The following is a 14,643-nucleotide window of genomic DNA, read 5'->3' on the forward strand; positions in this document are numbered from 1 at the left end:
TTTCTTACATTCATGTCTATACAATCATCTTGTCATACAGGACCGCCGGTTACGAACGAGTAGGTACCTACTTACCTTTACTAGAACTGATTACTCATTTATAATAGGGTGAAGTGAAAATGTTAGAAGATTCTTTTTTAAATTTCGACCGGCATGCATAGGAATTGAATTGAAATGAGTGAATTATATTTATTTACCTATCTTGATATCTTGAGGTGACACATTTTGTTATAAAATCATAATTTTTAGGGCTACTTCATAATGAATATTTCTGTATAATTATTTTGGAATGCGATAACTGACGCACTGTTTTTTGAAACGAATTATCTTTTCGTCGAATATATTTTTTTCGTTTTAATAACGATTTTTTTATTGACATATCGACAAATATATTTTAAAGTATTTTTTTATCATATACCTTTTACCTGTTAGTTTCATAAACAACGTTCGGGATATATAATTTTCCGGAATTCAAATAAAAATGAAATGTTTGTAATTTTTTTTTTATTTAAATATATATTTCTGAATTCAAAGGGACGTCTTTTTAAATCTACCTGTTCCAAAAGAATCACGAAAAAAAAATCGCTTCAGCCAATTTTTTTTTTATATCATTATTTTTGCATGCGCATGGCGTGTGCTTGGAGAGGAGTGCTCAGTCCCAGTACACGACATGCACTGCCGTGCTTTAAAAGCGACGCTAGGATGCGGCAGACGCGGCGACGTACATTATCTAGGTAGGTATGTAGTGTTAAGCTTAATGCGCAAGTCAGGGCGGACGCGACCCGGAAAAGCATGGTCGTGTGTTATAAAACGTGTTATAAATCTGATACATAATATCATTCGTTAAAAACTATTTGATAGTATATTTTTATTTTATTTATTTTATTTTCTATTTCGACATAGAATAATAACCTGTTAACAGTCTGTTAAAAATATATCGTAGTTTCTAAACGCACGCAGATGTCAATGTCAAGTAAAGTAGCTACATGTCAGTTTGTTCACAGGCGAAAATAAACAAACCGTACGAGGACTGAGGCTATTAGAATTTAACGACGGGCTTAGATTTAAAGAAGTACTCTATAAGTATGTGGGTATTTTATGCTGTTGCAGTTTTCATTTTAAAATCTATTATATGAACTTGATCGTCTGTTTATAGCAGCCTGAACCTGTAAGAATATTCTTACAATTTGATCGCTAGTTCTTATTACAGCAGCAGAATTTGTATTCTGGAATTGTTAGATACTTATAGTCAGGTTATTTTTAGTAATTGACTTTCACTTATACACTCAACTTTCATAAACATTTAGTTACATTTTATTCGTATTAATTCGGTCTGGTATTTTCGGAATGGTAACTATAGTGCTGAGGCCTCTTTACTGCCCGGTGTGCTTTAATGTACGTAGGTACTCTGTCACACTAGGCACAGAATTGGTGGTTAATTCTATGCCGTTACTGCTTGTAATTCATTTTAATCCCTATTACAGCCTAACCATCAGCCATAACATAACATAGCAATATTTAACCATAACTTCCTGTTTCCAGTTTTATTTACATGCACTCACTAAAAGAAAATGATGTAGGTACCTGTGATATTAAATTAGTCTATTCTACTGAAATAACAAATTATAGGCATAGAGGTCTTCAAAATCAAAACAGAAAAAAAACAGAAAGTGCATTTACCAATTAGAAATTATTTGTTTAAACTTAATATACAGCTCAAAACCAGATGATTGTAGCTGAACAGCTCAATACGGTATGTTCCTTGGCAGAATAGGTTGAAGCCAAATCCAGGGTAGCTTGAAGCCAGATCCCAGCCTGTTTGGCTTAAAACCTTTGTTTATTAGACCACTAGTCTCATACAACACTGTATAAAGACAGGCTCAATGCTAGGGGCATTAAAAATCAGCAAATAAAACAGCAATATTAACCAACATAATATATTTAAAAATTTGTACAGAATAAACTTAAGTACCTAGTACTTGCAGCAACTAATTAATTACAATAAAATGACGAGATGACGAACTACATATCTCTTACAAACCTATGATCATAAATTAATATCCCCTATAGTGAAAATGTTCAAAGGATTGTTGCTGTATATGTAACTACATAACGAACCATGTACTTATAGAGAGAAAACATATTACGAATGAGAAAGATAAAACAGTGTATAACAAATCAGAGCTTAGACAATGTTTTTTAATAAGAGAGATAGAGTTTTCTCAAAGCTCAAGTAACTAACACTCAATAAAATAACAAATGTTAGCTTAGTCTCGTCACATTCAATATTAACATGTCTCTGGCATACACCACAGCAGTGCTTTGAACATTTCCACAACTTATTTACAATAATTAAGTACATAAAACTGTATTATTTACAATACTGGGAAATCTATATGATATTTTATTACAGGCGCTATAGCAATGTAATTGACATAAGAACTAGAATTGCAGATTAGCTTATAACACTACTTTTTACAATTATATTGGAATTAAATAAATATACATAGGTATTATAAATACATTTAGGGATTTTAGTATGAGGTGGAATTTTCTGTTTTTGTGTAAGATATGAAGCAAAGAAATATTCGTAAAGAGTTTCCAACCAATGATTTATATGATTTTTGTTTATAACACAATTATCTGTGACCTAAAATATAGGACAGGTAGGACTCAGTAGAAGACATCTGCAAGTGACCAAACGAATGGGCGCTCTCCTATACCTAATTGTTATATTTAACCTTCCTCGCAGCGTCTTGCGGCTGCACACTCTCGTTTAATATTATTTAATTAGGCAACAAAAACTGATGGTTCACTGAGCTTTAACTTTGAAAAGTGACAAACTTCAAACTAAATTGTGATGAGTTGTTGAATAAGAGTAAACTTTAAAGATGCGATTAAGAAGTTGAACACTTCGATTAGGTTTCTAATTAAACGTTAAAATGCGAAATCATTAAAAGCAAGTTATTCCGATAGCCCTCGATTAATCATGTTTTATTAATAAAACTGTAAAGTTATTTAAAGGAAACACATTTTCCGTAAAAAGGCTTTTAAAATTACTTTCGCTGGGTTGATTTAGGTATAATAATTGGCATTTATACAATGTAGTAAAGTTGGGGGGACAAGGTAAGCACAAAGTTGGCAGTTATAATCCTACTTAAATTACTATTGTGTAAGATCTGAAAATCGACATACAAATATTTAAAATCAATACTTTAGTAATTTTTGCTCGTAGGTAAACGTTGCTTGTGCAGTTTAATCGCTAACTGACTTTTATTTCACGGCAGGCCTTTTCTATTAAACCATAGATACATCAGTTTCCTGCTTTGACTCATAAAGAAATAATTATTTATAACATTAAGACTTGCTGTGATTAATTAATTATTTCTCCAAGGAGCAAACTATCTAGAACGTATTGTAGGTTCGTAATCCTACTGTTCTCCACAATTTCTTGACCATGATGTGTTTGTGTTCAAGTATAATGGAGATAAACACTTAACAATTAGAAATTATTATTAGTAAGAATAATGAACAGACTGTTATTGCTTTTTGTTATAAATATGACTCACAATAAAGAAGGCCTAAGTAAAATAGAGACGATCACGAACATTGTCGTGTCCATAGTGTCTTCAGAATCGCTGTGTGGAATTGCTATTTGAAAAATCGATAAACTGTTATGTTACCCACATATTCGGTTCGGCTATATTTCGAACAACAAAACTGACGCGAAGCAATTACTGCACTTGTTCTGCTTTGCCGATCGGGTAGTTTCTTCGGGCCCGATCATCACAATTCGGTCTGAACATTCAGGCGACATACGCGGCGATGTCGAGCGGCATTTTTCCCGATATGCTGAACGAAATATGTGAGTTTATACAGGGTGTCCCAAAACTCAACGATAATCCGAGACAGGATTAAAGGCCAAGTCATACCGGTTATAGGAAAAATATAAAAAAAAATCCATATCACTTAGTTCAGCAATAATATACACTTTTCAAAAAAGTTGAAATTCCACACCCTTGGTCGCATTTTAAAATCCTGTGATCACCAATGTCACAATTTCGCTGTGTTTTTTTTAAATTTCGTGATCTTAATTAAATATGCTATTAATCGTATAACAAATTAATGCACAAAACATTGTAAATTTAATAAAAAAGTTAAGTTTTAGTGAGTCATCTTTCTCGAAAATATCGTTAGTAAACTTTGACGCTTCATACTGAAAAAAAAATGTACTACACTACCCTTGGCAAGTTATTTCAAAAGTTGGCGCATTTAATCAAGATTTTAAAATGGTATAACACTTGCCACTTTTCTTGCCACTAAAAGTGTTATTTTTATTTGAACGAAGAGTATCCTCGCAAATGGATCGGACGCAGTGGTACAATTTTATGGCCTCCTCGTTCTCCCGATCTAAATCCAGTAGATATTTTTTACTAGGAATGCATAAAAGAAAAAGTTTATTCGAAATCAATACAAAATCTATCAGAAATTAGCCAGAAATTTGACACAGCGTTAGAGGAAATAAATGCAATGAATTTTTATTGACTGGTGCAAAGGTCTTTTGTAAGGCGTTGCAGAGCCTGAATTCATGCTAGAGGAAAACAATTCGGAATTACTTTAGTTTAAGGAGAATAATTAAATAAGATCGATGGTTCGTTCATTGTTTTTTTTTTATTATTATAACCTATTATGTTTATTACATTAAATATTGGTTCTGGACTGACTCAATTACCTCTTGACTAAAAATAATTGCTTTCCTCTGGCACGAATACAGGCTCTGCAACGGCGTACAAAAGATTTTTTCACCAGTCAAGCAAAATTCCTTGCATTTATTTCTTCTGACGCTGTGTCAATTTCCTGGCGAAGTTCTGATAGATTTTGTATTGATTTCGAATATACTTTTTCTTTTATGCATTCCCAGTAAAAAATATCTACTGGATTTAGATTGGGAGAACGAGGAGGCCATAAAATTGTACCACTGCGTCCGATCCATTTGCGAGTATACTCTTCGTTCAAATAAAAATAACATTTTTAGTGGCAAGAAAAGTGGCAAGTGTTATACCATTTTAAAATCTTGATTAAATGCGCCAACTTTTGAAATAACTTGCCAAGGGTAGTGTAGTACATTTTTTTTTCAGTATGAAGCGTCAAAGTTTACTAACGATATTTTCGAGAAAGATGACTCACTAAAACTTAACTTTTTTTATCAAATTTACAATGTTTTGTGCATTAATTTGTTATACGATTAATAGCATATTTAATTAAGATCACGAAATTAAAAAAAACACAGCGAAATTGTGACATTGGTGATCACAGGACTTGAAAATGCGACCAAGGGTGTGGAATTTCAACTTTTTTGAAAAGTGTATATTATTGCTGAACTAAGTGATATGGAATTTTTTTTATATTTTTCCTATAACCGGTATGACTTGGCCTTTCATCCTGTCTCGGATTATCGTTGAGTTTTGGGACACCCTGTATATGGGAGAGACTTTTTTAAAGCCTTTCAATAATGTTCACTTGACACAAAATGTTTGCGATCGCTCTTTTGATCAGTAGACATAATTATCTTAAAACCTATAAGTGAAGTCGTTCAGGCAGTATGAGTTGAACATCCTAAAGGTGTATTGCAGTGGGCGCATTTATGAAGCACAGATTTCTAATCGGATTATATTGTGCGTTAAACAAAGATACTTTTAGTTGGACAGTAATCCACTATTATTCAGATGGTATGCTACATACAAATTCACGTTCGCAGTACGTACCTACTCAGGATCTTTTTTATAAACGTTCGCTGTAGCCCGTCAGTCGTCAATCTATGATATGGACGTTGATACGACAAAAAATGTTTTTCTCCTTTTAGTTTTATCTTTTGCTATTTCTAACTGACACGGCCTTCCAACTTATATATTCTGGAAACTCTATGTATGTATATCATGGCATAAAAGTATCTCAAACTTCAAAAAACTGTTAACACAAATGCGTCCACTTATGTACCTAAACACTAATCCGGATCTATTGGCGTAACAGCAAGTAATCGTTTTTGCGGTTTTTCTAATTATAAAATACTTTACGGGTACAACAATAAGTCCTATTTTCTTTCTAATTTGCACAATAAACGATATCTTAATATAACAGGCAGATATTTTGGCACGGTTTTAAATTCTAAAGACGTGTAAAGTTGTCATAAAGTTTTGATACATAAAATTGGAATTCTGTAAATGTAGTTGTTGTAACGATGTTGTAAATAGTGGTGAATACAACAATTATACACTCAAACATAGGTTAAGTAAGATCTTCCTTTGAATTCTTAAGTTTTATGTGCGTAAGTAACTACTAAAATATTTTTAACAGAAATATTTTATATTATTTATAGAGCGAGATCCTTTGACAGAGTCGAAGTTCCAAATATATTCCTGTTCAACAGTGTGTAGTTCGCTATGAAATGTAAAGTACAGACAGACAAACGTATCACAGGTATTAAATAAATTTTATATTAATAAATAAATAAATAATAATATCTTTTTACAATCCAGAGAGATATTAATCGTTGTCTAATTATTTAAAGTTTAAATCTATTCAACTATCTATCTGTTATTACTTAATACAAACGAGATATTTATGAAATATACTTTTTCAGTGGGATTTTACAAGTCCCTCTTAAAATTCACAATTGTAAGAAAGTCTGTTAAGTAGACATACATTTAAATGTTTGAAAGAGAGTTTAGGAGCTGATATTATCAGAGCTTATAAATTATTACTTAGTTACCTATATTTCTTTTATCCATACGAATGATAATGACGCGATTGTCTTGCATGTTGCGAGTGAACGGTAACTCGATTCTCTACTGCTATCGACTACCAACAACCGGCTAGCTATCGAGAAATTTTACACGAAAATCTGTTTAGCGCCTCTAACGGTTTCCGTAAGAACTATTTTGGCAGTACATTTTATGTATCAATCTCTCGATGCTCGACAGTACCGTCTGCAGAGAATTGAGCTACTGAACGCATGCTTTTTATTTGCTCCACTAATATCAATGGCCGTAGACGTAACAAAACGATACGGCACGATTTTATAGTTCCATAGACTTCACGAAATTCCGTCGTACCTAAGAACTAATTCTTTTAACGAATAAAAAACGCCACGTGAAGATAAAATCGTGCCGTGTCGTATCGTTGTGACTATAAATTACAAAAGCGTCTATTCTTTAATCAATCTGTGGCAGACATGATTTCTCTACAACTTACTTAGTAAGAGTTCGGCATAAATTATTCTACAGCAAACGTCTTGAAATTACATTGTAGCTTTTCCGTTATATAACTTTATGGATAGGACTTCGAATTCAAAAACATTGTTTTACACTTGTATGATAGTACGTACGTATGTTTTCTTTTTAAAATTTCCTCTCAGTTATTGTGATGAATATTTTGATTTTTTCAGACTTTTATTCAGTTCTATTTCGTAGAGAACATGAATAACTGCTTGCCTGATGAATATTCCTCAAAAAAATCCCCAACAAGCCTTTTGTCGCTTGGATATGAAACTACCAGTGGTTTTTAAGACAATGTCAATCGATTCCAAGGCCTACAGCTGTATCTATTATACGAGCTAATTTCTATCGAGAGATAAAGACAGCGCATATACTCAGAATATAAAACATATTGAATATTTGCGGTCACCAACAATATGTACTATTATAATACGCACTTACTACTTATGTACGAACTCATGAAGTTACAAGAATGAAGTCTACACACCAAGAGCTTTATCAAACTCAAACGTAATCTACAATCAGTCACTGACATCAAGTCGTGGACATGTTTCAGTGTAGTGTAGACTTCGTAACTTAACTGTAGTAACAGCGGTTGTAAGATAATTTCAGCCAGCAAAATGACTACCACTAATAATTATTGTAAATGCGCTACCTTTTTCTAATAACAGAAGTCATATAGCTTTACGTGTCAAAGTACAGCTTCACAAAGTTCTCATACTACAAGTAAAACGGTGAGATTATGGCAGTGATGGGAGTTTACACTTCGCTTTGCATGCAGTGGATCGAAGAGTCCTCGGACAGCTCATCCATTGAAGAATCCGTGAAAGACGTTCCATCTGAAATTAAATAGATGAACAATTAGTTAACAGAATTAACAAATGCATTCATTTTTGTGTTAAAATCAGTTTTTATATGCTGGCAGACAGGTAAGAGCAAAAACAAAAATTGATTACATATTTCTCTCAAAACCATTAATTTGTTTACGCGCTTGTCACTCATGTGTAGTACTTAGTTAGTTTTACATGTATGTCTGGACACGCGAAAAATATTTTGGTATGAAAGGAACTTTATAAAAATCATAACTTATTATTGTCCCTTTGTTATTACAATGTTATCACGAAGAGTAATAGATATAGATGTTTTAATTATATTCATCTTCAATCCAAAAGCCTAAATGTTGGCTTAAGGTATTAGTCCGACTAAGCTTACAACTTTTAAACTCCACAAAGATTCTTTCACTAAATTGTGCTTATAACTGAATTACACAAATAAATACATACCTACGCACTCGTGGATTCAAAAGTATCTGCCATCTGGACGCTGGACGTCGTAAATGTGTAGGTATGTGTATACGGCTTGAACTTATGTACTTAAGTGGTCTTTAAAAGGCATCATGCTTACCTATCGGCACAAAAGGTGGTTTGTTCTGGAAAGAATACGTGAGGTGCAGGTTGATGGGGCGCCCAAACCCCGCCGGATCCGCGTCACGTGACACCACTGTCCAACACATTCAACACATAAATATACAGCCGACATCTAACATAGTCGCTAAGCAAAACAATCGCGAATAAGCTGCAGTACTTTAGAGGAATTTCGCCAATGATGTTTAAAGCATGAGTTTAGGAAAGCCTGTACCCTTTTGCATCAAGAATGTTAAGTAATCATGTCTTTTTTATGTTGTAACGAAGATACATCATGTTTACTATCGAAACATCAAGAGAACAATGCAACTGGAACGCGAAACATCAAACATTGTATCAAAGCTTGATGCAGAGGCACAAAGATTTCTCAAAAACGTTGCATACTAACGTTGATTCTGCTTCCCCTTGCCAGTGTGCTGGTGTTTCTTCTGCCTGGCTCGGCTGTTCTGGAACCAGACCTGTGTGACCCTCTTGCTGAGGCCTGTCACTTGTGCGATGCGCTCCAGGTCTTGTCCATCGGGATTGGAGTCCAACTGGAAATTCGCTTGAAGAACCTGCAATTGTTCTTCTGTGAATGTGGTGCGCACGCGCTTCGCCTTGCTCTTGTGGTAGCCTTCTGAGTCGCAACCATCTGTCACAGAGATTTTTGATATAAGTGAATCATTTGTTTGTTATAGCTGCTTACTATCTCTCTTTCAAGAGTTACGACTGACTAAAGATCCTCAATTATAGCTGTTCGTAATGCTGGATCTAGGTAATTAAATTAAATTCTTCGTAGGGCTTAGAACTTCAGTATTACTACGAGCTTTTCAACAATATAATAATATGTGGTTAACTAAAATAGGTATAAAAATATCTCGGACAGTTTATAACACGGACATGAGTGATTATCTAATGTAAACTTAAGGAAGTCTTTAAGTACGTAGTTTTATTACAGTAGCTTAGAACTAACATGCCTATTTATACAAATACGATGTAAATATAATGAACTAGTTGACATTAAAATATTACAGTTTACGGTCTAACTAATGATAGGTTGAACTGAATAATATGAACGGGGTTTAAATGCAATTATCTTCGTTCATAACAAAGTTTAATACGTCAGTTAATACTCTTTTTGCCCTTATATCACATCCGAAGTCGAATATAACTGTTCCACAAATACCTAAGTTAAAATAATATTATAGTGAACACTTATCTGCTGTAATAGCAAAATTTGGGAACAAAAATAATCGTATTATTATCTGGGGGCACGGAAGTGCCCCCGCAAGTCGAGCAAAAAAAAAGCGGCACGGCCGTAACATCCTTTTCTCGAAGCAATTCGGGCTATTTTTGACACCCCTATAATTTCGTTGTGGATAAAACAAGAAGCCTGGATTTTCAGCAACTAATCAGTCATTGTATAAACACGGTATATTCAAAATTTCAGTCAATTTGAACCAGTAGTTTAAGAATGACAACTTGTTAAAATTTTGAATTTTGTCACTCACTGATTCACTGATTCACTGACTCACTGACTCACTGACTCACCGATCATCAAAAGTCTAAGGTACTTCTAGCAGACTTAGAAGCTTAAAATTTAGAATACAAATAGGGTTTAGTGCCTTAATCATGGAAAAATTTAATATTTTCTAATTTCGGTCCAGTTTTCTAAATACCCCAACTGCAACAATAACTTTGTAATCCCATATAAATGTATAAGATTACAAGGTTACATTTGCAGTTAATGAATTATTATTACTGTAGAAAATAAAATAAATAGGTTTAAATAGGTACCTACTATATGAGGCATAACGGTAGGGGGTATAGGGTGGGTAAGGGTGTTTAGCCCATGAAACTGAACAACATTCCCATAGGAAAATATGTTGAATTATGAAAAAAAAACGTCTTACCATACAAATTGGACTTATGTTCGCTCTACAAAAAGAAGTGAGATGCCATCAAAAACATTCTGTAAAAACCTCAAGTCTCGCCGTAAAAAGTTGTGAGATCTATATAATACCAAGTCGATTAATCTATTTAGACTCTACTTAAAGGACCTTCTGTCTTAAGTTATTACGTATGTTATTATCATGCCAATTTAAAAAAAATACCTTTAAAACAAATAGATCGACTTGGTCATCGCAAGAAAACACAAATTCGCCATTAACATTTCAGGAGCATTAACTTCTCGTCGTGCTGTGTAGTGTGATACATACTAATAATCAAATCATGCGATGGCCAGGTCGATCTATTTGTTTTAAAGGTATTTTTTAAAAGTTGGCATGATAATAACATACGTAATAACTTAAGACAGAAGGTCCTTTAAGTAGAGTCTAAATAGATTAATCGACTTGGTATTATATAGATCTCACAACTTTTTACGGCGAGACTTGAGGTTTTTACAGAATGTTTTTGATGGCATTATTTTTTATAGTAACAGTCACCGCAGAATTTTTACGGACTGTAACTACTACATACTAGTACATATACTTATTTGTGCTAAATGTTCTTAAGATTTGACGGGATAGGTGCCTGTTTCTAATCTTCCTACCCAGAGTACACTTCTAACTCTTTCTAATTTTATCCGGGTCTCCATATTATTTCCATCCCAGTTATTTACTATCGACTTTAACACTAAAATAATCATATCAATTTACTCACCATCAGACGAAATAGATCCACCATCGAGCGTCTCCAAATAATGTGGTTTGCAGAGCACCCTGTCCTCGTGGAGCGCGAACTGTTCGCCGGTGGAGAGCTGGCGACCGCAGGCGTCGCAGGCGAAGCACGCGAGGTGGTACACCTGCTCCCTGGCCTTGCGCACCCAGTCCGATGATGAGATCCCCCGGCAGCACTTCGAGCATTTCGCGCCGAAGCTCCTGCGAACAACCAGAGGTGTCATGGCCAGTCCGCCGCAGAGCACGCGGACAGACACGCCAAGGACTCAATAATAGATGTACATGTATTCCAGTAATCAAACATGGAAGTTTTTGTATGTATATTCCAGTATGGAAATTTATGTTGCTGATTTTATATCGTATCTAAAGAGGTCCTTTCAGATAAAAATAAAATAAATCTTAATCTAACCGTAATCATGACATAATTTTAGGGAGAATGAATAAAGACATAACAATTTGATAACGTGAAATTGGCAGTGTTTGTCCTCAGAAGTCGTAACCCTCACAAAGTCACCGACCGAGAGAGTAAGTATATTATATTATTACAATTTAGTTCTCTGCTATCAATCTGTCGAATTATATTGGTAATTGCTGCTATTTATTATTCGTTAAAAAGACCACAAAAATAATTGGCAAGCGTTTAAGTGACCTGTTAGATGTGGAATTTTAATTAAAGTCGCCAATTAAAACTGTAGAGCGAATCATCGGTGTCCTGCGCCGACAAATAGGGTAAAACTTACGTTTCAGAGAAAGTTCGGACAGACTTTCTAAAATTATTCCTTTCGTAGTTATTTAAATACGAAAACATTCCACGCTTTATTTTTTTGAAACTATAACAGACAGGTTATTTTTTGTTGTGTTTTTTTACAGTTCGTTAATTGTAAGTTACAATAAACAACCGATGCCGAAAATATTTCTGCTAGTTTAATTTAATCGGCGTTCATGCGTTTAGTGATCCTAAACGGTATATGTTGTTATTGAGCCAATAGTTGGACGTTAGCGGGACCTCGCCGGTGTCATTGATGTACGGACAATTATTATAATATCGCAAAGCACACGCAACAAAAAACGTTCGCGGAGCAAAGGCATTATCGCTACAGCGGCGTTTTCAACATTTACAAATATAAATGTGCCATATAAATCATGTTTTTGCAGCGAAAGGCCACCGACTGCAAGCACTGGACACCTTAGTTATGTGTGTATTTAGCTGTTTATGTTTTATGGTAATCAGTGATGTATTAGCTTGTACTCTACTACTCTTATGTTAAATATGCAACGATTTTCAAGGCGAAGCCTCACAGCTTTAACAAAGCAAAATAGACCTGTATACTTAATCGACATTTTATAAAAGGTCCTTTATAACATCATTTCGGACTATCTATATATTTAAAGATAAGATGTTGGATACATCCACCAAAGGAAAAATGTGCAAATGTCTCATTGTGTGCATGTCTCCTTATTATACACCATCTTACACGAATTTGAAAAAGGTCTTGGTTACCGAGTTAGCCATAAACGCTAGTTGAATAATATTTTTAACACGACCGAGATTCGAAACAAAACCCATTAAACTACTTAGTCAATATCACAGCAGCAAGAAATGATCATTTTGCCAAGGTTTATCAATAGAGCTACTTTCATAGCTGTTGGTGGATGGAGACGTCTTGCTCATGGTATTTTGACTCTACCGCTTCATCTTGTTTTGAAGAAATATAAATCTACGACAGACTTCCTAAGTGTTTAGAAGTATTTATTAGGTATATTGATCGTGAATGTGTGATTTAAGACAAATATCGACCGAAAAAATTACGAAAATTGCGAATTATTTGATATTTTGAATTTTAAATTGAGCTGTCCAGTCAAACTAATCAATAAATAAATTTTGTTGGGCAAAGGTCTCTTCCCGGATAAGGAATAGAATATGAGTCCACTACGTTGGTCAAGTGCGGGTGCAATCGACAAACTAATATAATCTTAACAAAAATTACGTTTCATGTAATAAATATTGAAGTTTTTATTCAATATTAATTAATAGGTAGTCTAGGTAAATCGGTTTGATATGACGTAGCAGCCCTTACCCTGGGTATTTCTGCTCCCAGCTACACACCTAGTAATAAAAATTCATAATACCAATATGAACACCAAGTTTTATATAATTTTATATTTTACGATAATTGCAATTCATTCATTAGCGGCATCTAAATAAACTCTATTATAATTATTATATTTTATTGAACAATTTTATGCGTAAGTAACTACTAGATTTCAATTTCAAAGATAAAATATCTATGTTTCGTAATAAAGAGGCATTTGCCCAGCAGCGAGACGCAGAAAAGGGCTGAAAAATAAAGGATTTTATTGATATTTGTGTGCATGTAGGTACCGAATTTGTTTTTCAATTAATGTAATAAATTATTTTTATATGAACCATATTTTTTTAGTTCAAATGAATGCCATCAGTTGCCTAAGGTCTAAATCTATAATTTCGTTGATTGCATAAAAATAGAATTTATATGATATTATTTATTGCGATCATTTTATAGCGGACATGTGTTTTTCAAAAGCATGGGATCTAGTCTAGGCACTCAGTGCCGGGGGAATTTAATTACTAGTTAGCATAACATTTAGTCCAATCAGTTGGCAAAAATCAAAACATAGGTACTGTTTCAAGATCTTTCTACTTCACTCTACTGAATGGTATAATACCTCTCTCTCTAACAGTTGCAAGACAGCAATACATTTGCAGTTATAAGTTAAAATATAAAATTACATAATTGTAAATTTTTCGATTATTCGAATAATATGTCAGGATGATCAGTTGATTAGTAATTTGTTAGTCGGTGCAGCTGGCTTCTGAAAAACGTATAACCCCGGTTCCTAATGAATTAATTTAAACTTATATAAAAAAACGCTATTGAATGGATAAACTGCTGCTAAATGTACTCAGAAATCGCTGACTGCCGATGATATCATCGGCAGTCAGCGATTTCTGAGTACTCTCTGAGTACTTCTGAGTACACAGAATCGAGCTGAATCGAGAAGCAGTTCTGGTCTTCTACAAATTCGACTAATTTCAGTTGTTATTGTAAGAAATAACATAACAATACGAACTGTATCGTAACAAACCCACCCATCACCTTTCTCACGAATACTATTGGGTAACAAAACTGAGTTCAAGTGATCGCATCAAATCAGTTACGCCGTAACTTACACCATCATTTTGATTCCATAATCGAAGGATGGAACGTATTCAGCAATAATATAATAGTATTTGAGATACGTAAA

At 34.0% G+C, this 14,643-nt stretch overlaps 1 protein-coding gene across 1 annotated transcript in view; it reads right to left on the bottom strand.

Moving 5' to 3' along the window:
* Positions 1–7,215: 7,215 nt before the first annotated feature.
* The window catches only part of Awh (LIM/homeobox protein arrowhead), a 53,465-nt gene continuing 46,037 nt past the window's right edge, over positions 7,216–14,643 (bottom strand). Inside the window, exons 3-6 of the mRNA XM_076134927.1 lie at positions 11,342–11,559; positions 9,087–9,329; positions 8,679–8,774; positions 7,216–8,113 (exon numbers count right to left, since the gene is read on the bottom strand). Of these exons, the coding sequence (XP_075991042.1) occupies positions 8,034–8,113; positions 8,679–8,774; positions 9,087–9,329; positions 11,342–11,559 (637 nt within the window). The 3' untranslated portion in view covers positions 7,216–8,033. The remainder of the gene's footprint in view (positions 8,114–8,678; positions 8,775–9,086; positions 9,330–11,341; positions 11,560–14,643) is intronic.

This window comes from Anticarsia gemmatalis, chromosome Z, assembly GCF_050436995.1.
Source record: "Anticarsia gemmatalis isolate Benzon Research Colony breed Stoneville strain chromosome Z, ilAntGemm2 primary, whole genome shotgun sequence".
NCBI classification, from domain to species: Eukaryota; Metazoa; Arthropoda; class Insecta; order Lepidoptera; family Erebidae; genus Anticarsia; species Anticarsia gemmatalis.